The sequence below is a fragment of the Plodia interpunctella genome, chromosome 18 (genome assembly GCF_027563975.2).
Source record: "Plodia interpunctella isolate USDA-ARS_2022_Savannah chromosome 18, ilPloInte3.2, whole genome shotgun sequence".
NCBI classification, from domain to species: Eukaryota; Metazoa; Arthropoda; class Insecta; order Lepidoptera; family Pyralidae; genus Plodia; species Plodia interpunctella.
The window spans coordinates 4,240,217-4,263,579 of NC_071311.1; the positions used below are offsets into that span (position 1 = coordinate 4,240,217).

Consider the following 23,363-nt stretch of genomic DNA (forward strand, 5'->3'; position numbering starts at 1 on the left):
TCTAAATTCAGAGTGCAGTCTAGACGTAGGGGACGTAAATTATGTTTTTCTAACGTTTCATTTCATTATCAACCCCTTTGGCAAACCAAGCATATAATTGTTATACTTTTACGTAGTTGAAACTCATTTGCTCAAGTTATGAAGTTAGCGCTTAGATACCAACTGTACAGTCGGCATATCAACTTATAATGATGGTAAACACATCGTGCAACAACTCGAAAATTTTCTAGGAAATAACATATATTTTCAATAAATATGTTTTCGTTTCACACAATATATGTATTCATTCTTAATTTATATTACTGATAAAAAATTATACATAAATTTATATTTAAAAAATGGTAAGCCCTTCTGGCATAATAGGGACCAACACTGTTTGAATGAGTTTCTTTCGGCATTTCTTCTCAGCAGTGGTCGTTCCGAAATGCTAGAAATTTGTAGCTTTGGTAAACATCATTTAATTTAGATTATGACGTGAAAAAGTGCCTGTGAAGGCCTAATTTCTGAATAAATGATTTGATTTTGATTTCTAGCGGCTGAAATGATGAATGATGACGAATGATTCAGTACTTTACATCACATAGTTATATAAATTATGTACAACTATCAGCGTCCCGGGGCTTCGCCCCATGAGAATTTCGGGATAAAAGTACCCTATGTATTATTCCAGGTTATATTCTATCCGTGTAAATTTTATAATAATCCGTCCAGTAGATTTTGCGTGAAAGAGTAACAAACATACATACGCACACACACATACATCCCCACAAACTTTCGCATTTATTTTATTAGTAGGATCGGAAAATAGGTATTATATTAAATCTATTAAAAATAAGTAACAATCAATAAACAAGAGCATTAAGTTTTAAAACAAACTTAGTCCTATGAACTAAAATGAAAAATTTGTGACTGAGAAGTAATTTTATTTTAGTGGCAATAACTATTTAGAATTTTTTTTCTTAAGCTGACTTACCTTTAGGAGGAAGTAACTTGACTATGTATGATAAAATTATTAAGCTTTGTTAAATCAGCTTTTGCAGGATCAACAAACTTACGTCTGAAAGCTATGGTGAGAATTAATGCACGCGGCTTTTCTTGTTTTTTTTTATAACAAACAACATTTTAAAAGAATTTGTCGATGACGATTATTTCACAAATTGCAAAAATAAAGATATTTACAGACCTGTTTAAATTTCACTTAGTATTAAACCCAGTATTCAATTTATAGTTTTAAAAAGCAAATATCGTAATCATGAGTGATAAGAAGATAAATACTAATGGAATGAAACACTTTGTTTATATAAAGTAAAATTTAATTTCCGCTGAGAAGTTTCTTGGCGCTAATCGGCTTAGCTGAGATGCTTCTGCAGTATTATTGCGACACCAACAGATAAAGTAGGCGATTATACATCTCACAAATACCGAGTTTGCTATTTTTTCTTTTCAGAATTGGAAAAAATATATGATTCTGACTAATATTTTAAAAGCCTAATTCATTGGAGGATCTTGATTAGGATGTATTCGCTCAATAATGCATACCTAGTCTAATAAACGAACTTAAATTAAATTTGACAGGGGTTAATAGAGGTTTATACACATACACACAGTTATGTATAGATACCTAACTATTATCCATATCACTAAGCCCCGCATTGGTTATTTTGCCTTCAATCATCGAAGATATTTATAATTTATAGCCTACGATCTTTAATTAGAAGGTATCAGATTGTATACTAATGAATAGTTGGGAATATGGGTAAAGATTAATTTGCTTTTCAATAAATTTTAGATATTGTATGGTATTATTTTTATTATTTACTTAGCTTTTGGCAGCGGCTTCACCCGCGTTTATTTCGTGCGTCCGCTCATAACTTATTATTGTCAAATTCTCGGGTTCTAAGCAACGTATCGCGATGAAACCTATACGAGATTTTAAGTTAGACCATCCGCTATACAAACCGTATCAGTACACACAGTGCAAACTCCATCCAGTAGTTTTTGCGTGATGTAATAAAAAAAATGTTTTGGCCTCTATTAGTCCCATAAAGACCGCAATAATAATTTAATATCTCGCCTCTTTAATATCTCACAAGACCAGGTGTATAATTTAATATGTTTTTACCCGAGCGAAGCCGGGACAGGCCGCTAGTATCTCTGTAGTAATCACACTTCGCGTTTTTGTAATGTTACCAAACAAATTTTGTATTTACGATCTTCGTAATATCAAAATCGATAAAATTAGATTTAGAACAAAAAGCTTGATTACTCAGAGTAATGATAAAGCACATTTTTTCTCTTTTCTAATCTTTTGTTTGCTGGAGACTTACGGCTTAACCAGGCGGTGAACTGGCGCGGACCTCTAATCTTAATTTAATTATAGATTTAAAAGTTCTAAGCTTGAATGAAAAATGAAGTTTGTGTTAGGTTAAATAAATAAGGGTCTTAAATATTTACTGGAGATGGCTGGCAACAACCACGAGTTATACGTACTCCGTAGCAACAATATTAATTTCGAAATATTCCAAATAATTTCCTTTTTTTTTTTGTAAAAATGGAAATTACTTACTTTAGCTTGTTAAAAATAACAAAGGCCAAGAAACATGAAATAGGTAATTATTATATGGGTGTTTTTTGCCAAATAAATAGTTTTGTACGGCTCGTTCTACAAAGACCATTGTAGCAGAAATCATAAGTATTCTTCGTATATTTTCTTTCTTTATTCCGAATCACACAAAGTGACTGTTATATTCACTAATTTTAAATTTTAATCTTTACTACATCTACGATCTGAAACTTCAGACATCGCTACAGTACAGTTTGCGAACATTTATGTTATTTAATTTCACCTCTTTTCATTTACCTCGGGGTCAAAGTCATTTAACTGAACAAAGATTCTCAAAGTGGAGTTACGTTTACGTACCCCGGGGGTACATTACTTTCACATGCGTGAAGAAGGCGCAAGATGACACGTGTTAAAGGTAAAAAATGGGAAAATGTAATGAGACATGAGGGATACAGAAGAATATCACATACGACGAATATTTCGTTTGAAATATTACGTAGACATTCTTTGTACAATATTTCTAAAATCCATCACTATATATTATAACCGTCCAGTCCGGATTTATAATATGTAGTGCCAGAGTCCTCTGCCACGTCTGTCTGTTCGATTTATGAGTTGCGATAAACTCAAAAACTACCAGAAGTATTTTTGTACGATTTTCACCAATAGAGTGATTTCTTAGGAAGGTTTAGGTCTGCAATTAATTTTGATTTTAACCGCGGTCGGTTCAGACCGCTAGTATTAAATAAAACATTTTGAAACCCATATTATTGAAGAAGTTATTAATTAATTTGCTAAAACTTGTACAAGTATACTACGATAACAGTCTAGACTCCAGACAATGCTAAACATTATCCAACGTAGGTACTGTTTCTTATTCTTCTTTATTTGCCTATTCATTACCGAATATTGGCCTTCAGCTCCTTAAATTTGTCTGTTTGTTTTACCTTAACCTTTAACCTTACTCTTAAATCACTTTATTAAAAAAACCGTAGTAAAATCCGGGATCTAAGCATACATAAGAACAGACAGAGGGAAGCAACTTTAATTTATACAACGTAGTGATCAGCAATTTATAGAACCACGTGTTTTTAAACTATAACTGCTTGTTATTCACCAAAGCCTTATGAAGTTGCGAGTTAATTCGCAAGCAAGAGTTTGCCGCATGGCATGGCAATCACACCATTTGTTGCAACTCCAGGTATATATCATATTAAAGTTTGGTACAGGTGTTTATATCATTGTTGATTTAAATTGCTATACATATATTTGGAGAATTGGCAGCAGTGAAGTTTGTTCCGTCGTTTCGTCTTCATATGCGCTTTGAAAATTGGTAGTAGACTTCTATTTAAGTAAATTTAATAAGTGATGATACCATCCTAAATTGAATAAAAAATTTTGATTTTGTATTTAATGATATAATAGTTGTACCTATTCTCACTTCATTACTAACCTATTATACATTTTTGCACACTGTAATGAAGTGTGTTTGTTATTTTTTGTCATCGTAGATAATCGTAACTTTCAGTCATCAAGTTGACGAGATGACTCGTCGCATGAATATTTAGACACGAATAGGGTTTTATAGCTACGACTGGATAGGACTAAATTATAAAAAATAAAATATGGCGTCATTAAAATTGCGTAATGTAACGCCTAAAACACATTAAAATTGTTATTTCTAAATTTTAATAAAATAGGCGCGCCTTTCTTTGTCAACTTTACGTTAAAAGGGAAAAACATGAAAAAAAAGAAATCTTGTGAGTGGATTCTTATGTTATTGCAAATAAATATACTTTATCTTTGAGTTTTGAAACAGCCAGTGTGTATAAAAAATATATACTTATTGTTAGCAAGATGGGTTTTCACTGACGACTCGTGTTCTATATTTAAAAACTTAAATAGACAATTCCAACTCGGATTTAACCAACTAATTAGGTACCTATGGAAACAATCTACCATTTTTCGGCTTAATAATTTATTTTAATTAATAATTTATTTCGGCTTAATAATATCCTATGAAATGAACACACAATAGTTTCATAAATTGTATTAACCCATAAATTTGGCACATGTTCAATAACAAAGTTTAACTTAACTTATGATCGTGGTCAAACCCTCAACCGCAAACACCACAATACGGTTTTACCGCAGGCAACTAGGTACACGGGACCACGTTTTTCGGTTGCTCTCAAGAAATTGAAATGTTCCCGAAAAACTCAACATAGTTATTCAGAATGCTTCTGTAAGAGTGCTACACTGAAGAAAGGACATTCTTGCGACATTTCATCTCAATAAGAAGGTCGTTTTGAAATGCTAGTTGTTTGTAATTGATTAGAATAAATTACGAGAAAAAAGTTCATAAAACATTTTTCTATCACGTTTAAATCACGTTTAAACAAGAAAACCGATATGTTATAATCTGAAGAAGTATACTTACACCACCGGGGCCACTCCATGGAGCTGTTCAAAACAAGCAACAAATCCCGAGGGCTCAATAAATTTTAACGTAATTTCATCCCACAACCTTAAAATTACAACCTTCGCCCAACTACTAGCTATCAAAATCAGCTTTCATTTTCTACATAAAAGTAAATGGAATTATTAAGTGATATCATATAACTCCACGCAAAATCTTAAATCGAAGTAGAATTTATTAGATTCTATTTAGTTGCTACTTTAGAAGCAACCATAGAACGTCTCGTCGACTTTTCTTTATCTCAATATACCTATACCAAGCTCTTTATTAATCACTAGCTGCCTCGGAATTTCGGGATAAAAAGTAATCTTGTTTTATACCAGGTTATATTACCTGTATACCTAATTCCATAATACATTGACATAAGTTGTTATTATTTTATTTTGTGCGCCTGCGCCTCGTAACTATTTCGTTTCCCTCCACTCTAAAGTTGACTGGAAGAGATCGCTTTAGCTATAAGTCCGTTTTTGTGCCTTTAATTTGTATTGTGTGATATTTATTCTTTTTTGTATTTTCTTTAGTACAGTAAAAAGTATTGTATTTAAATAGTTGTTCTACGACTGGCTGTCCCCACAGCTCCGCTTCGTGAGAAATGTCGGGATGGTGATAGTCCATAACTTTCGCCTAGTGTTTCCCCTTTCATGTATTAACTGTGGCCATCATATATTATTAATGGACCACCATGGGAATTCAAACAAAAATGTCATAAATTTACAAAATAAAACGGACTTACCACTGATGACTTGATGATAACATCAAGCCCTTGTTGAAAAAGTATGAGCACTGAAAATATTTTTCACAGTCGCTATCTATATGCAATCTCTAGTTTCGTTATATGAATATTTTGCATAAAAGTCCAATTACAGCAATAAAATAACACACAACGTAAAAAGTTGAGGCGACTCTCCATTCTCATAAATTGTTTGCCCTTTATCCAACTTGAACAAACGTCCGACATCTTTTTTAATGTCGTCAGCAGTTCATTCGTTATGTTCAAGTTATGTTTATTTTTACTGACTTGATGGATCTTGTTTATGCAATAAGCCATTCAGGATTGCTTTTGTTATTTTTAAATTGTTTTCCTTTTCATCCTTCATTCATGACTAAGCTTGACTATTTACTTTGTATAAAAATATTCTCTGGATATAGTGATTTTATAAAACGGAAAACAAGCACAAAATATAGAGCTTTGTATTGTTTTCTATTAAACTACTATTGGTTTTTAGGCATGTCCGGGTTAAACTATTTATATAATTAAAACAAAAACAAGAGTTGTACAAACTTATTATATTAATTAATAACATAATTAAATTTACAGTCGTTTTGCATAATTCGATAATGAGTTTTCTTTCAGTCCATTTACAGCAATTACATGTGTACATAATTTGTAACATTTCGAATATATATGTATATAATATATTGTTTAGATACATAAATGAATCCTTGATGAAAATACCTTTTCTTTGCAATTAATGGCTAATCATGTCAACAAGCAATCATCTAATGTTAAATTTTGCATATCGAATTTCCTAAAGTAAGTAATAAATTAGATAAGTATAAGAATTTTTCGTTTATTTAAATGCATGAATGAATGTTGTACTACCAAAATTGAAATGTATGCGATGATTGCATTCACATCAAAGCTCATAGTCACATATACATTTAGAAATCTCATTTAAACGGTCCGAACAAGAATTTTATTACAAACGAAGATACACCAAGATAAGATTGATGATAATAAAAAAAAACAAAAATTTATCCACCCATTTAGATAATATACTAAGGAAATCTGTCGAATGCAACTGACCTGCAAAATCTGACGCAAGTAGGTGCTTTAAATTTTAACATCATACAAGAGTACCTAATTAAATTCTTAACAATCATAGACATTGTGGAGACATTCCTTCTTTTATACACTATCTAATATTTACCATAAAATTCAGAGTCAAATGGACGCCGAATGTCAATATTAGCTTATTTAATTAGAACTTTTTTGTAATATAAACTTACTCTTCGTAATCTAGCGAAATTAGATTTTATTTTTACAAAATTTTTGAACATAGAACAAAATCTGAGCTATTTTTTCATTTGTAATTTTAGTTCAAACTACATTTTATTTTAGATTAAGAAGTTTTAAATTAAGAAAGGATTATGACTTCTTCTTTTAACTTAACTGAAAAACGTCTAACTCAAATGAGTTTTAATTTAATTGAAACTTGTCCATAGATACGATACGACAATAGATGAACATGGTTGGACATCTAAATTTACAGTTAGATTTGCTTCATAAAAAAGCTCTAGCTAAACCTTAAAAATACACTAGACAAACACAGATCGATTCGAGAGCATAAATTCAGATATTCCACTAATACTACAGCGACATTAAAATTGCACTGCCGCCATGTTCACAGCTGCTACGATTTATTTGTCCGCACAACGGAACAGAAAATAACACAATTTTTCTAAAACATTCATTTCAATACGAAATACGCGATCGAGTATGTATTTTTAACCACTGTAGTATGCTAAAAACCACAGCATATAGTTCATCCTGTGATTTTACATGCAATAATGAAGGTTTTATGAACAGCAAACCGCGCTGCTTGACGCGCTGCGTGTCCATAAATGACGACGTTTAGTATTTCATTAAATCTTCTGCTGGCGCTTTAACTGTCATCTATGACAACTAAAGGCTGTGTTCACAAATCGCAGGATTGTTCCGGGGGTGGGGGCGGGCTCGCCCTCAAGGTACTGATGTCTTTGCTCTGAAACAAACAAAAACTTGATTATTCACACTAATATTGGTATATGGAAAATGGATGATTCTTGGTTAAAGGGTCAAGTAGGGTAACGTGATTAACATAAACCGCTCATTTTAAACAGAAAATTTCACAAACATAATCATTAGCAACTAGCGCTTTAAAAAACTAGTTTTTATTCTATATTAACTCCACACATTCACTCCATTCACTCCCTCGTTCGAGTAAAGGAAAGATAAATAAAATGGGATATGTGAGCTCGAAAACTCTAGGCCATAGAGTAATAAACGCTACGTCCGAACCAAAAAGAATTTTTTGTTTTATTTCACTAGGCTTTCTCTCTTGCCATTTACATCCACAGAAATAACCCGTGAATACACAGAAAGAAATAATAACTTCTCATTTACGTCGCATTTCGGTTGAAATCTGATAAGCCACTTAAGTCGAAGCTTGGCTCCATTTGTCTCGACGACGCTCTATCTATTCTGTTTTGTATCTGTCACTAGAAGCAACAATTTAAGCCTAAAGTTCTGACTTTGTTAAACTTGTCTGATCTCAGTTTTAGCCAACTTAGCTAACAGAGTTTGCTCTATCTAATAGGAGGCAGCTTGATATTATCATTATTAAACACTTGGGTTGATTAAATATTTCACGTTACCTATAAACTGTGTATATTATCCATCAGTTTCCGTAAGTTGATGCTATATATACGAGTATAACCGAAAGTTTATCGGTGTTACCACTTTCCCAATTGCATCTATCCGCTTGGCGAAAATGTCAAGGCGGGCTTTCTCTCTATATTTTGTTGCTTGGAAACTGACCCAAGCAATTGTAAATGTATTTATAGCTTTAGTATCGGCTTAGATAAGATAGATACATGAATTTATAGAATAAACCAATATAAAAAATGAGATGAATCATAACGTCCTCTGAGAAATTATATAGTACTTACTCTTTTTGTCTTTAAATGCTAATATCAATAGGTAGGTCAATTGGTTTACCAAAGTAAACGCGGTAAACCCCTTGATTTAATGAACATTTCCCACATATTGTGTGTATTTCATTTCCTATGTCCATGGCAACAGATGTGGTGTATCGTCAGAGCATACGACAATCGCACTTTGTAATTAGCAGATTAGGCTCTTTATTTTAGCAAACAAGGGGAGTTGAGCGTAACTCAAATTTCATCGAACAAATGGAGTTTATCACTGCCAATTACGTTTTGAACTTTCTAACATAATATAACAGCTGTCTTAACTCAGGAGTTAGTCCAATTATATTGGGATCAGCATTTCTTTATTATAATCAATATAAATAAATTTAAACCATTCTGAAAGCATACATAATTAAAAATTATATTTATGAAAGAGGTTTAATGAGTTGTTTATAATAGTCATTCGCTTTTTTAAACCATGAAAATAGAATAGAAGGTGACATGGGTCAGACTAAGGACACAAACACATAAATTAACACTATTGACGCTACACATTAGTACACAACGTGCACACAACCACCAACCACACAATCTAAACGAAAAATTGCCCGCACCCAAATCCTAAAGCAAAGTGAACATATTGATCGAAACCCATATTATTTATCGAAACGTGAGCATAGTTTATCCAAATATTACTTAATCAGAAAGAAAACAAATAACATTGTTAAGCATAGAAAAAGAAACATAATAATTTACTGACAACATTTCTGAATCAATAGCGATATTTGATATCATTGGATATCATTCTTGTCCAAAAGTAATGAAATACACAACTGCTATTGGGGACAATATATTCTATTCATCACGACCATAATTAAAATTATTATAAAGACAAGCTTTTAACAGCAAGTTTAAGCAGTTTTACAAATTATTACATTTTAATATATTATTTTTATAAAAATCATCCAATTTAAAAGTGAAAATTGTAAACTTTCCGCAAAAAAGCACGTATTTCACGCTCTGAATTAAAAAAGTAACAATGCGTCTCCCACAATACTCACATTCACATTTAAACTGAAGCCCGGCTGCAGTTATCTTTTAACCTTTTCCGTGCACCTGGAGGAAAATAATATCATGGCTGCGTGATCAAAGAAGTGACCTTTCGAGTCTCGACGAAGTCACTGCACTGCAGTTTCTCAGAAAAAGCGCTTACAATAATGTGCTGTTAGTATATTAAAGTCTGAAGGCTTGACACAGTACTTACTACTAAGTATTTACGAAGTGCAAGGCATAGTCGGACAGAATAGTGCGTTTATATACTTATAACTCGTAGAATTTATTGCTGAATTGAATTATTATTAGAATTAAATTTGTTTTATTATTTGACATACTGGAGGAGGCGTGAAACAGATTCACTTAAACTGTCAAACTGATTTAAGAACATGTAGTAAATACACCTAGTTCAAACCGTAATGATATTTAATTTAACTTATCTTGGTATATATATTTTACACCGATTTTATTGTAATCTTTTCAGTCAGTCAGAAGATAGTTTCAGTTTTTATTTAATCAGTAGGCTATCCTACTTATTAAATAAAGACTGAAACTATTTACTTACTACATCTTCATGAAAAAATAATTTTAGGAAAGATAGTTAGTGAAAAAGATTATCATAACAGACTAAATATTGAATAAATACGTACTTGTATTAATAATACATACGTGTTTTGATTGTGTGAGTCGGAGTGTGACATCGTGGGGGGCATGAAGCGGGCCAGCGGTGGCTGGAGCAGCATCTGTCTGAAGGTCTGCCGGAACTGGCGCGACATCGAGCAGTACAATATGAAGTTGATCGCTCCGTTTAAAAGCGCCAAAAAGTCCATCAGTTCTCCAAACAAATCGTAGCATCTTTTAAAGAAACACCAGCCCAATAATCCGCTCATCAGACCCAGTATGCCTTGTGGCAACTCCGTTACGAGGAAGAGCAGTAATACTGCCAGCAACATCTTCGTCGTCCTGTCCGTTCTTTTATCAGCTTTGTTCTGCCTCTTGACCATTTTCTCAGCTGCAGGACATGCACTGTAATTCCTCAGGTTCTTCTGGTGTCTGTTTGCACTGTACAGTGCGCGGATCAGCCATATGCTGATGACTGTTAAAATGGAACATGGCAGGAGTTTTATAACCACTGCGTGCACCCAAAAATTTGCTTGATATAATGTGCCTTGGTAGTCAGAGTCGACGTGGTAGGCTATGTCGGGGTTTCCGTCCACATCAGTTACGTTTTTCGTATGAATGTCAAATACCTGCGAACAAATATGAGCATTCGATGTTAATTAAATATTGTATGGAAAACATCGCAATGCCGGCTCTCATTTTTATTTTCACGAATGGTGAATTTGCATGATTCTTAATTGAATTCGTAGGACAAAAGAACAATAATTTTATGTAAATTAAAATACACTTCGATTATTGTATTGGCACTACTGTCGACATTATTTTACTGACCATAAAAGTTGGAGTACATAAAATAGGCGGCAATATAAAACTGGCAAGGATTGCCATGCTGCACCGTCTCTCCGTGCACAGCACGTGACTCCTGTCGGAGTATCTGTAATTAAATAAATACATTTTAATAATTTTTTTTTTGTCCATTATGACATCCACGGGAGAATATGGTGTACCTTTTCTAGGGCGGAACCACAAGCCACAAAATTGATTTTCGTTCATAATTATTCAAACATAACTTTATTAAACAGTGAATCGAGGATCTTTGAAGTATTTAAATATAACATTTTGCGATAAACTAATTTATTTCCTTCGCTTAGCAAAATTTTACATTTTGATAGGACATCCTGCAAAAATATCCAGTTGTAAATGAGCTATAAAATCATGTATACATTTAACTTTAGAAAACAATTGGTATTTTAGAGTTAACGATAACTAAGTACATTCGACCGGACACCAACCTAACTCATTGCAAAATCGCTGCTATTGCCGACGCATGGTCAAGCAGGTAACTTGATATGCAGTTGATTGTACTTAGCATATTATTAAAATATAAGCAGCCCGTCTCGACTTTGCTCGGGCAAAAACATGACAAATTATACACTTGAACCTTCCACAGTTTACGTTGAAACTCATATAGATTTCTCTTTTTGGCACACGAACTACGATAATCTTAGGAAAATATTGAACCAAATTCGAATACTACCTGCTTAAAATAGTAAAGTATGAATATAATATTGTGTAATTGGGGTGAGGAGAGCAAAAATCATGTGATAGCGTACTTTTTGAAAAAAAAACACGAATAATTTTATATGATTAGACACTTAAAAACGATAGCAAAGAGTACCCAACCCCTTTTTTACTCACGCCATAAAAATACTGAGTACTTTTCGTCGACAAAAACGCCATATTTTCCATCACATTAGGGTTTTATGATAGGGAAAGAGTGCATATCCGAAAAAAATATGCCGAATTCGGAAACCACTGATCTGACATCAGACGTTCAAACTATTTAGTTATTTTTAGAGACTGAAACTGAAATGAGTGTATTTGTGTTTGTGAAATTTTGAACATATATTAAAGTTAAAATGTTATAAATATAAATAAATTGCATGTGGTTTACGTATTATTATAATTTCCGTAACTTCGGCGTCAAAATTACCCGTTACTTAAATATTCATCTTTCAAACTTCAATAATGGTGTGCAGGGAATAAATTATGATTTATTATAGAGGTATATAAAAAGAAACCTCGGATGATCGACTTCTTTTAGCAAAGATATACACAGTATTATGTGCACACATTAGTTTCTTATTATTCAATGCTTTATAATGTTCCTTCTATTGTGTGTAAAACATTATGCCATATATATAACGTGTTGTGCTGAACAAGCTCTGTATTTGGCATTAGACTTTATTTAGGTCAGAATTCGAATATTTCAAATCTGTTTGTAGAGGATTATAAAAACAATACTCCAATGCTCGACTTCCACTTATCAATTTCTAATTTTAGAGCAATTTTTATCTTTCTTATCTTTAAAACGTCGACTTTTTGAAATTTTTATTTTCGATATAAGTATCTAATTTATTAACATGGTTGCTGTAATGTAGGTAGATTATTTTGCTATGTTAGCTTTGTCTGCAGTCAGTCTTGAATAAACGTTGCTACCATAAACTCGTGTCTCATTGCGTCCCATGTAGCTACAGTATAGTTGCCAAATTGAAAATGGGTAATAAAATAAATTTTACTTACTTTATAGCAATGTATCTCCATATAGCCAACGAGAGAGTCAGACAAATAGATGCAGTATGCAGTATTTGTGCAAAATGCATGTGAAACAGCAAGTACATCGCCCACGAGTAGGGGAAGTCCCATTTCCCTGGCAGAACCTGGAGAAATATTAAGTTATTCATAGAAGTAGCTCGAAGCTAGACGGGGATATTTTTTCAATATCCTATTGTTGTCTGAGAAATAAATGGAATCGAACAATACTGTTGCAATGAATACAGAAGTAGATCTAGATCTAGACTAGATGATTGAAAGGTAGTAGATGTTCTATACATATATATTATAACTTATAAACGATAGCAAAGAGTACTACATGTACGTTCCGAAATATCTATGTGGTTATGTCAAATTAATTATAAAATCTGTGTCTATCATACTTAGTTCAAACTGGACGGATATATGCATTTAAGGAGTAACATTATACAAAATAGTTTCATTCATTCAGCTTCAAGTTTTTATTTAGAAAGAAGACACGTCACACAAGTAAATTATCGTCGTGGACATTTCATGATTCGATTCACTTCAGGATATTTTGAACAAACATCCTTGATATGAGGTTATTGACATAGATTTGTTTATGTTGTTGTGATCTGTGAGAAAATTTCTTTAGTACTCCTACTAAATTAGTAAAATAATTACAACGAATATACTCGTATTATTATTATTCGACATAATTATTAGGGACAAGGCGATCCGTAACACCGATTTTTAGTTAGCACTTATTGTTATAAGAAATTAATTTAAAAATACAGAACTTTTCTAATTTCTTCACAAAAAGTCCGACTTTCTATTTGTGGGTCACACATCATAAATATAACACAGAATTGACAGTAACTCACCAGGTATCTATATATGACGAAGGGGACATACTCCAACATGACAAACACATCAGCGACGGCCAGCCATTTCAGCAGTCGGTTGATGGGAGCCGCCGCCATGTCCTTTCTGGTGAGGACTGCTACGTTCATGGTGTTCGCTATCACTCCAATAGTACAGACCTACAACCAAAGGGAGAATTGAGACAGGCTTTTTTTTATACTAGAAAGTATATAACCACCTCTGTTATTGCCGGTTCTCTATAGGTTATATAGGTTCTTTTTTACCTATAAGTCCCACTGCTGGGCTAAGGTCTCCCCTAAAATATTTCAAGCCGTTCTATGCGATGCCAAATCCAACCATTTCTTAATAAAGATGTCCCGACCAGTTCAATTTTAGTTATTTAGTATAAAATAATTTATTTAGATAAAGATATATTCAAAAAGCTTTCCATTATATTATTGTATAAGGTTCTTGCTAATTTATTTAATAGTTTGAAATATCGTTATGTAAGGTATTTTAACATAAAAACGCACTGGAGCGCTGGAACATTATTCTGTTAATTTAATATAACCAATAATTTCGTAGAATCAATAAATGTCATAAACGCGAAATGCATAAGTAGGAAAATTTTTTCAGACATTGGTCTGAAAAGCTCATATTTTTCTCAGAGTCAAAGACCTTAAACGACAAAGACTATAACGACCGATGCCTTATTCAGAAATGGTCAGTGCATAGTCTGCGTTGTTGAACTTTATGAGTCATATCAGTAGGCCTATAAAAAACCCGGAATAAACCCGATCAGTATGAAAAAATAGCCTTAGCAATATAAAAATAGGTTATCGCCATCCGCGTCAAATACAAATGGTTTTGACGACCGATGCGAAAACAATGCCCGGTAACCTTGGTCCTTTACAATAAATACACAACAGAAGGAGAATACTCGCGGATATTTTTTAATTCTTATTTTGATTCCAAACATGTAAGGGACCAACACTGTTTAAATGAACTTCTATCGGCATTTCTTCTCAGCAGTGGTCGTTTCAAAATGTCAGTAGTTAGTAGCTTTTTGAGAAATTTCTAGATATAATATAAAGTGTTACTTTCTAAATAAGAAAGATTACTTTCTGAATAAATAATTTTAATTCAATAAGTTTGTACTACTGGAATGCAATCTTTTTGTGGCTGAGATGATGATACAATTTGGATGTCAGATGTTTCCCATGTGATAAGATGTATCTATCGTAATCTAACAACACCAGGAAAGTGATAGCAGCTCCCAATTGTGCTAATGTCTTTACCTGGAATGCATTTGGATCTCAATTATGTCATTTATCTACCGTTTCAGTTACAAAACTCTTTAAAACCTGTTGTTTTGTTAGAATCTCACTCGCAGACTGTAAATCTAATAGACTCTGATGGCAGAATGATGATGTAAATGGAAATCACAATATATGTATATAGTAAACAATACAACAATAAACAATAGCATAGAACACCATTTAAGAATTAAAACCTTAATTATTTAATTTTTATAAAAGTCATATATTATAACAATTGTTTATTCAGCCAGCCATGGTTTAGGAGACAAAACAAAACTGTGAGATAAATATATTACATTGTTACTCTATATTATGTGCAAATTCATTCTTATTTCTAGGTCCTCCATATTTTACGTGTAGACCCTCCGGCAGGGCCGTTACATGCGATAAGTACTCACGAGGAAAACGTGAATGGCGAGTTTCCATAACAACTCAAGTGTGTATTGTTCTCAGATGTATTATAAATTGGAAATAACTATATTTGTCATCAAAAGTTCGTGGCTTTTTTTGAGAAATTATACGCTCCGTAAACTTCATTCCCTAATTAGTTCACAAAATTTTAGCAATCTTGAAAACCTTGTACTAGTGTATACAACAGACATACCTAACCATAAGTATTTTTAATAATAATACAAACTAAATTAGTTTTGTACTGGTGTAGCGTTTTGTTTAATAAAGTGTCTTTTGATGACAAGACATAAATAAATTAAATAAAAAGCTTATTAATTTAAAATCTCAAAATCAGTTTGGCCTTGACAGATCAATTGATCCTGAAGTTTTTAGAAGAAACTAGTATGTTCTGAACTTATCTCGTGCGTAAATAATAGTACAAGCATGTAGCCAGATATGCCAATAATGAAATCTGTCGGTAACATATATTAAAATGCAAAAGTATTCACTCGGTTAACAACAGAAAAAAATCATATTTTTTCCTTTCATGTTTTCGCAGATAATATTCCTATTTATACATAAACGAAAATATATATATCCCGTAGGTTGAAAATTAACGTATTATACAAAACAGTCTATTTATATAATGGAAGCGTAGTAGCTAGCTAATCGATAAAAATATATTATGACTAGCTTTGAATTTCAGTTCTTAAAAGGAATCGAGGTAAATTTCAGTTATTCTTTTGTCGCGTATTCTAAGACTGGTAAAATTTATTTATTGCTATGATTCAAATTTGTTTCCTGCAAATTGTCCCATGTCGTTTCTCGCAACGTGCCCCATCCCATTTCCCGCTACGAGTCCCACTCCCGCTTCCCGTAACGCATGCCAAACATTTCATGGACCTCTTTTAAAAAATAATAAAGTTTCGCTTAAATTCACTTAATCTCGCTTCAAAAATTAGGAAGTTTCAATCGATGTATATATATAGTTAGTAAAATATAAAAAAGATTTTGAAAATTTCGCCCCCGAGAAGGTATCAGGGCTTGCAAATTTATATGAAACTTCCTAATTTTTTAAGAATATATATATATATATATAAAATCTAGTTTGGATGACAATGCTTTGATTAAAAAAAAATATTATGATAAGCATGACCTGATGGTGCACCCAGAAACGGCCTCAGACGTGGGAACTCCTCAACGGTTTACTGCACGGACATGATTATATTGTCAAACATTGAATGAAATTGTTTAACTTTAAATAATTTGTTGCCATAAATATACGTCTAGTTTTGGTTCGTATTCTATTTTCGTTCCCTAATTCCCATGTCGACCCGTGTTACAGGACAATGCGACACACACAAACACATAAGCTTTAAACATGGCTCGAGAACTTTCAAAGACAACATCAATAAACAAAGCAACGCCCCCCCAAACACCAATTAACAATATAAAAAATCACCCAACTCGCAAAAGGTAAATATTTTCTGGCAAATATGAAAATTTATTTCCCAAATTTTCCGTTATAGCCTATAAATATAGACTATTATCGCGGCGAATGTATTGGACCAGTTCTAATAGTCTTATTTATAGAAATGGAACCATAAAGTCAAACGCAGAATGTTTTATTATTCTAATAGCTGATTGGAATTTCCCTGAGCCGATACCAATCCAAAATATACTTTTTGGCACATACGAATACATCTATCTATTGTATGTACGACAGAAATTTGCTTTGAAACCGTTACTGAAAAGGGACTGGAATCTGTAACCGATACTGGAATCTGGGCCTACATTCCTAGAATTTTTTCCCCCCCCAAACTTACAAACCATTAGACAGATTTTATATATATAGCACTAGCTGCGCCCCGGGCTTCTTTCGCGTGCTATGTAATCGTACATTATATATCATGCATAATTAAGATGAATCAACTTACTTTCCACAAATCCACATCCCTAAAAACGTCCGAACGAACGTGCCCGGAAATCTAAACACATAAGTTGACCCCTGTGTATTTAGCATAAGGCACTTGATATATGGAAATATTGCCATCCAAGCGGCCTGGCCCATCACGATTTTTGAAAAATGACCGTCGAATGCTCGGTTCTTTGATAAATCGTTTTCAATTAAACTTGAATAGGCGCCAGGAATGAATAATGGCATAAAGGCAGGAATGCCTACTATCCTAATACTAAAATAAATGCAGCAGTAGTAAACTTTTGAACTCAAAACTTCTGAAATGATTTGGCTAAAATTTATTGGAAGGGATAGCAAAAACCTTTTAAACACGATAAATTAATATTCCTTCGAAGTCGCTTGCAGAATCCAGGTAAATTCAGAGAGCTTATTTAATAGAACAGCAGTTAGAAGCTAGGGGCAATCAATTTTGTTAGTCTACTTTTACTCCATTGTAATTCCAGATAGAGGGTTTGTGTCCAATCCAGTTAACGTTTGGTTTGCGGAATTACTTAATTCATTTAATATTTGTATTGTTAGAGGAAGACCATGAACAAGATGGAGCGACGATCTGAGGGCATTCAGAATGAACTGGTGAGAGTTTGCGCAAGATAGAAAAAAATGGATGGTGATGGGGGAGGCCTTAGCCCAGCAGTGGGATAATAAGGATTAACAAAAAAAATGTTTCTTCCCGATATGCGGAAATGGTGAAGTGAACCTCAAACTACTTACGTACGGGTATTTTGGAATGCCATACAAGTATAATACTGGTGGAGTTTAATTTCGGATAATATTCACAACTTTACGGTCGGGGGGAACATAGTCACATAGTTCGCAAGAATAGGGTGACTACCGGCTCTCGGCTCTACAAATTGAATTACCAGTGGCTTCATATATTGATATAGACAATCTACATTGCTTTCATCTATACATCTTACCTCTATACTCAACACTGCTTTAATATATAAATGGACTTTATATTATAAATGGGACAATCTGTCATGCTTTCACGGCCAAACTGCTGCTGGGCCGATAAAATTTGAAATAGGCTTATTATTATACTCTTTTACTTTTTGTACAAATGTGCTAATATCTGTAAATAGCAAATCAACAAAATACTAATATATTTCCATAACTCATGAAAAAGGTACAGGGCCCTGACATTCACCCCAATGCTAAGAGCCGCGCGGCACAGTTAGACATATCTAAGTACCTGCTAAGTGCCACTACTGCGCAAAAGTCTAATTTTTTCCACACATTCCTTTTATATAAAATTGTATAATTATTTCTCTTGGTAGGTAATATGTATAAACATAGACTGTTTATAAATTTGTGTTTGATTTCTTTTTGACCGAAAGGTTTTCCGTTTTTCTTGTTCATCATTTCATTGACTGAACAAAATTGGCGCAGTAAAGTGTGAGAAATTTTCACACTCGCTGCACAGTTATTGGTAAATATTTTTCATTTAAGTAATCGCCTTCCATAACCTCGAGAACAAAAGCCCTTAGTACATACTAGCGGCCCGTCCCGGCTTCGCTCGGGTAGCCTTTGTTACTTCTAAAGTTTTCGTCTATCTATGTACCAAGTTTCATGAAAATTGGTTTAGTTTTTCGTACCTCGCGTATACCTCGTATATTCGTAGTATGGGTACTGTACTTCTATGGTCCTCGTGCTAATGCTGTACAACATTATAACAGCGTATACAATTTGTGATGCTACTTATTGTTAACTATTTCCCTTTTGTTAGCAATATAATATCATTTTCATCAATAGGCTTTTAGGTACACTTAGGAACACGAGACGGAATATTCAAGACACGCACATGATGCATGACGGTGGGTATTGTTCCTACGCAAGATTCTCGGAAGTTAGTAATCAGTAAACAGTAACAAATGAAAGGAACCTCTCCCTAAAAACTGAATAATTCCGCTGCAAAGTCATCTCAATAGAAACCTTGTTCAGTCGATTGCAAATTAAGTCTATCTCACTGAACCAATGAACCGTCATACTTGTTTGTTAAAATTTCATCTGACACCAATCTATTTTTAGGTGATTCATATTTTACTTGTTACTATATATACGAATTAAGTAAAAAAGCTTCAAAGAAAATCTAATATAAATTAATTGGCAATTAAATTTCTTGGAGATTGCAACTCTGAAATTTCTTGAGGATATATAGGTATATATCGTGTTCCAATTTACATTTTAAATCTTTATTATTGGCGGACTTCTTATTTACAGAATGAAAAACTTGTTTGTATACTTGCACACTGGTTGCTTAATAACTTGTATGTGAAATGGTGTAGGCAAAATGGCAAACTACTTCATTAATAGTACCAAGTAAGTTATGATTAAGTGTGTTTCATTCCAAGTAATGACCACGACCCTCAGCCATAATACGGTTATGAAGATATACCAGGAATAAACCGAACCTTCACAATTCATTTAATCCTTACTAACATTATAAAAAGGAAAAAATTGTATTTTTGCTTTTTTTTTTGTTTATAATGAATAAACTCAAAAACTATTAGGCTAATTTTGATGAAATTTAACACAGATAATCAGATGATCGAAACTTTTAGGAGTGACATGAGCTTATACTTTTTATTATGATTTTACCCGAGCGAAGCCGGGGCGAGACTGAGAATGTAAAAAGCATAAAAACCATTATATACCTACATCAATCATGTATGCCATTCGTCTTGCCGTAGTTGTAGGGTTATTGACAGGGCTGAAATGTATGGCTCATTGCTCAGCGGACAAATGTCTGTTTCGGTGCAAGTGCATTTTGTATGAGAGACAGCGTAATCTGTGACGTCACTGTACGATCATTACTAATGCAGTTTGAAATGAACATGTCATGTGTGTAACAGGAGTTGGCAAGGGCGATTGAGCGGTCGTAAACATTCATAAGATATATATCCGAAAGGAAATAAATTTCTGGTAAAATTATAAATTAATAATTTCGAAGGGTACAACAGGCAAAATTAGTCGATCACTTCATACCTCTACATAGTCATTTACATACAGTACAGAACATTCACATTTATTAAATGTGAGATAGGCCTTTCAAATTGCTTTTCTTCCTCTTCCTATATGACTTATTTCTCATGGATGAGGATCACGGTCATTATGTAGAACACTTACAGTGACTTCCCGTTGATTGATATTGCCTTCTCCGTTTCACCTACTAGCTGATAAATAATCAACTAGAATGCAGGTTTCTCGTGATATTTTCCTTCACCGGACGTAAGTGGAGGTCCAGTAAACTACTATACATGAGTCAGATTGGTAAATAAACTCAATTGTACTCTAACTGACGAGTAGGATTTAAACCTGGGACTGTTTTTGATTCAAAACCAAAAACTTTAGACAAATGGAAACGGTAAATCTGAAAGTAAAAATTCATGACGTCACACGTAGTAAGCAGGGAAAACTTTGCTCAACTGCTCCGTTTACTACCACGTTTACGAGGATAGTTTCTTAACAACACTGCACATATTGAACATTTTACGACATGCGACTGCTGAATTTATTCTTTTTGAAATAAGATTCGGTTTGTTTTTATGTAAAAAAAATACTTTAGTAAAAATACGCATTTTCCAGTTACAACTAATTTATCATTGTTGAGAAAATCTCATTCGACTGCGACATCTAACTTACTTTGTATTTAATCAAGCGCGTATTGTTGACATCAAATATAGCCTTTTATTGGGGTTCTTCCTTAGAAGAATTATTAGGTAAAAAATTCCAAGAACAAAAATCAAGCTCCACACCAGCATTTGCCTTCACCAACATTTTAGTTACTAACTAATTAGTGGCACGGGGAAGTTATAAACTATTTTCAACATTTCTTCATTCGCCCGTGCAACTTCTTTTGTTATAATAATTTTGAACTTTAGTGTTTTCTAAATGCGCCAATTCATTTTCTTATAATAAATAATTTAATTTTATGTGCATGCACCTAGTTTATTCTCAAAATGTATTCTTCTCTTAGTAATTATACTATATATATAACGATATATAGTATAATTACTATATAACGATACTTATTAAAGTATCGTTGTGTCTGATATTAAAATACAGATTTTTTAAGATTAGATAGGTAAGATAGGTTTAAATTTAATTTCAGATTAATTTGTGTCACTTTAGATTATGTGACAAAAATCAAATATCTTATAACAATTTTTTTTTACAGCGGCAGCAGTAAATCTAGGGAAATTCTGAAAACGGATTCAGAATTTTCCCGTACAAGTTGCTCAATTTATAGATGCAGCTCGAATGCACGCCTCGTCGACCGCCCATGCAGTGCACTGACACGGACGGTATGCATTCTGTATGCAATTCTACAGACGCGATTTGCGACATCATTGTCTACGTCTTATGCCTGTTTAATAACAAATTAATAATTTCATGACATCACGTTCTCATAATTTCGAGCATAAGTTATCGATCTCAAAAATAATAAACTACACGAAGAAGAATAAATAATTGTGAAGACTTTATATTGAAAAGCCATATTAAAGTCAGTTCATTCATTTGAAAGTTGCCATGCTACACACAGATATATCGAAATGAATATATTACACTAATAACATCCCTCGTTTCCGCAACGTAGACATATTCACACAGACGATTGGTTTGACGCAGACATACCAAGGGAGTCGGTGATTGCTAATATGTAAGTCTGTGGCTACAATCTTCGATTATACTATCAATCAATGTTATTTCAAACGTTGATCTTCAAACGATGCTTGCTGCCGGATTCTCGATCCATCATCAACATCAATATATTTTCAGCAATGGAAAAATAAATAATCGTACTCACGCATGAACATTAGCACTATCTAATCTCGGGTATTATGGGAACAGAGAATTTATTCTATGAAACTGTATTTTTTTTCCACTAATTACACTTGATTACCAACGGATTAGACAGAGCTTCGGGATGTTTAATGAAATGAAAAGAAAGAAAAACTATTTTAGATTGTCGAAACCGTCGAAGCATTGGATTCGAATATTTAGATTCGAAAATAAATGAACTAAGCTGCGCCTCGAAGGCATCTCTTTGGCGGCAATTTTGGAGTAACGTTCCCCTAAATTATACTAAACTTTCTGGTAAGCTTTTCAATACTACAACTAAGCTTGAAACCTAATTTTCTATGGGGTTGTAATATACATCCAAATGTATTTTTTACAAATAAAAACAAATAGCTTCTGGGACCGGAAAACATATGACATAAAACAAATTGAAACTTCTGATACCTATACCATGTTTGTTTCACACCGCTCTCTGTGGAGTGCAGGAATCTGACGGATCGAGGAAGAAAAACATCAATGCTCATGATGGTTGCCAATCTTTTTATGAAGGTCCAGTTGTTATTATTTGCTTTACTTTTTACAATATTTCATTCAAATGTCCAACATAAAAAGTATGAGATAAACGTGTTGTTACTCGTATGCACACTGTCATAATTCGTGCAGGTGAACGAAACTCAACATGTATTTTGGCGTGATGGAAATGGATGTTCACTTCCAGTACTATTTTTAGTATTTGTGTCATTTATATGAAAATTATTTTTCTAGGAATCATTTTTGAACAAAGGTTACAATTACAACGAGCTCTAGGGTCTACCCGAATTCTATATAAGTGTTTGTGGATGATCGTTACTCAACCATGCCTCAAAGTTATGGGGATTGAGTAAAACCTGAAGTAAACTAATTTTGTCTTCAATTTCCCAAGGGAGTAGAACTCTGCCTAGTGGTAACATAAAGAAACTACTACATTACGAAAAATATATTCTGCGGGTGGAGGCTATTACAACTTTTGTGAATAACGTAGGCTTATAT

General features: G+C 33.2%; 1 protein-coding gene across 3 annotated transcripts in view; it reads right to left on the reverse strand.

The window, feature by feature from the left end:
- Positions 1–6,311: 6,311 nt before the first annotated feature.
- The window catches only part of LOC128677774 (G-protein coupled receptor dmsr-1-like), a 31,196-nt gene continuing 14,144 nt past the window's right edge, over positions 6,312–23,363 (reverse strand). The window contains exons 3-8 of one of the 3 annotated variants that reach the window (XM_053758861.2): positions 13,868–14,026; positions 12,993–13,129; positions 11,241–11,343; positions 10,458–11,038; positions 9,797–9,851; positions 6,312–7,807 (exon numbers count right to left, since the gene is read on the reverse strand). In XM_053758861.2, the coding sequence (XP_053614836.1) occupies positions 9,827–9,851; positions 10,458–11,038; positions 11,241–11,343; positions 12,993–13,129; positions 13,868–14,026 (1,005 nt within the window). In that variant the 3' untranslated portion in view covers positions 6,312–7,807; positions 9,797–9,826. Of the gene's footprint in view, positions 7,808–9,796; positions 9,852–10,438; positions 11,039–11,240; positions 11,344–12,992; positions 13,130–13,867; positions 14,027–23,363 lie in introns of all 3 variants that reach the window. The other 2 variants (XM_053758862.2, XM_053758860.2) reach the window with 2 other exon arrangements.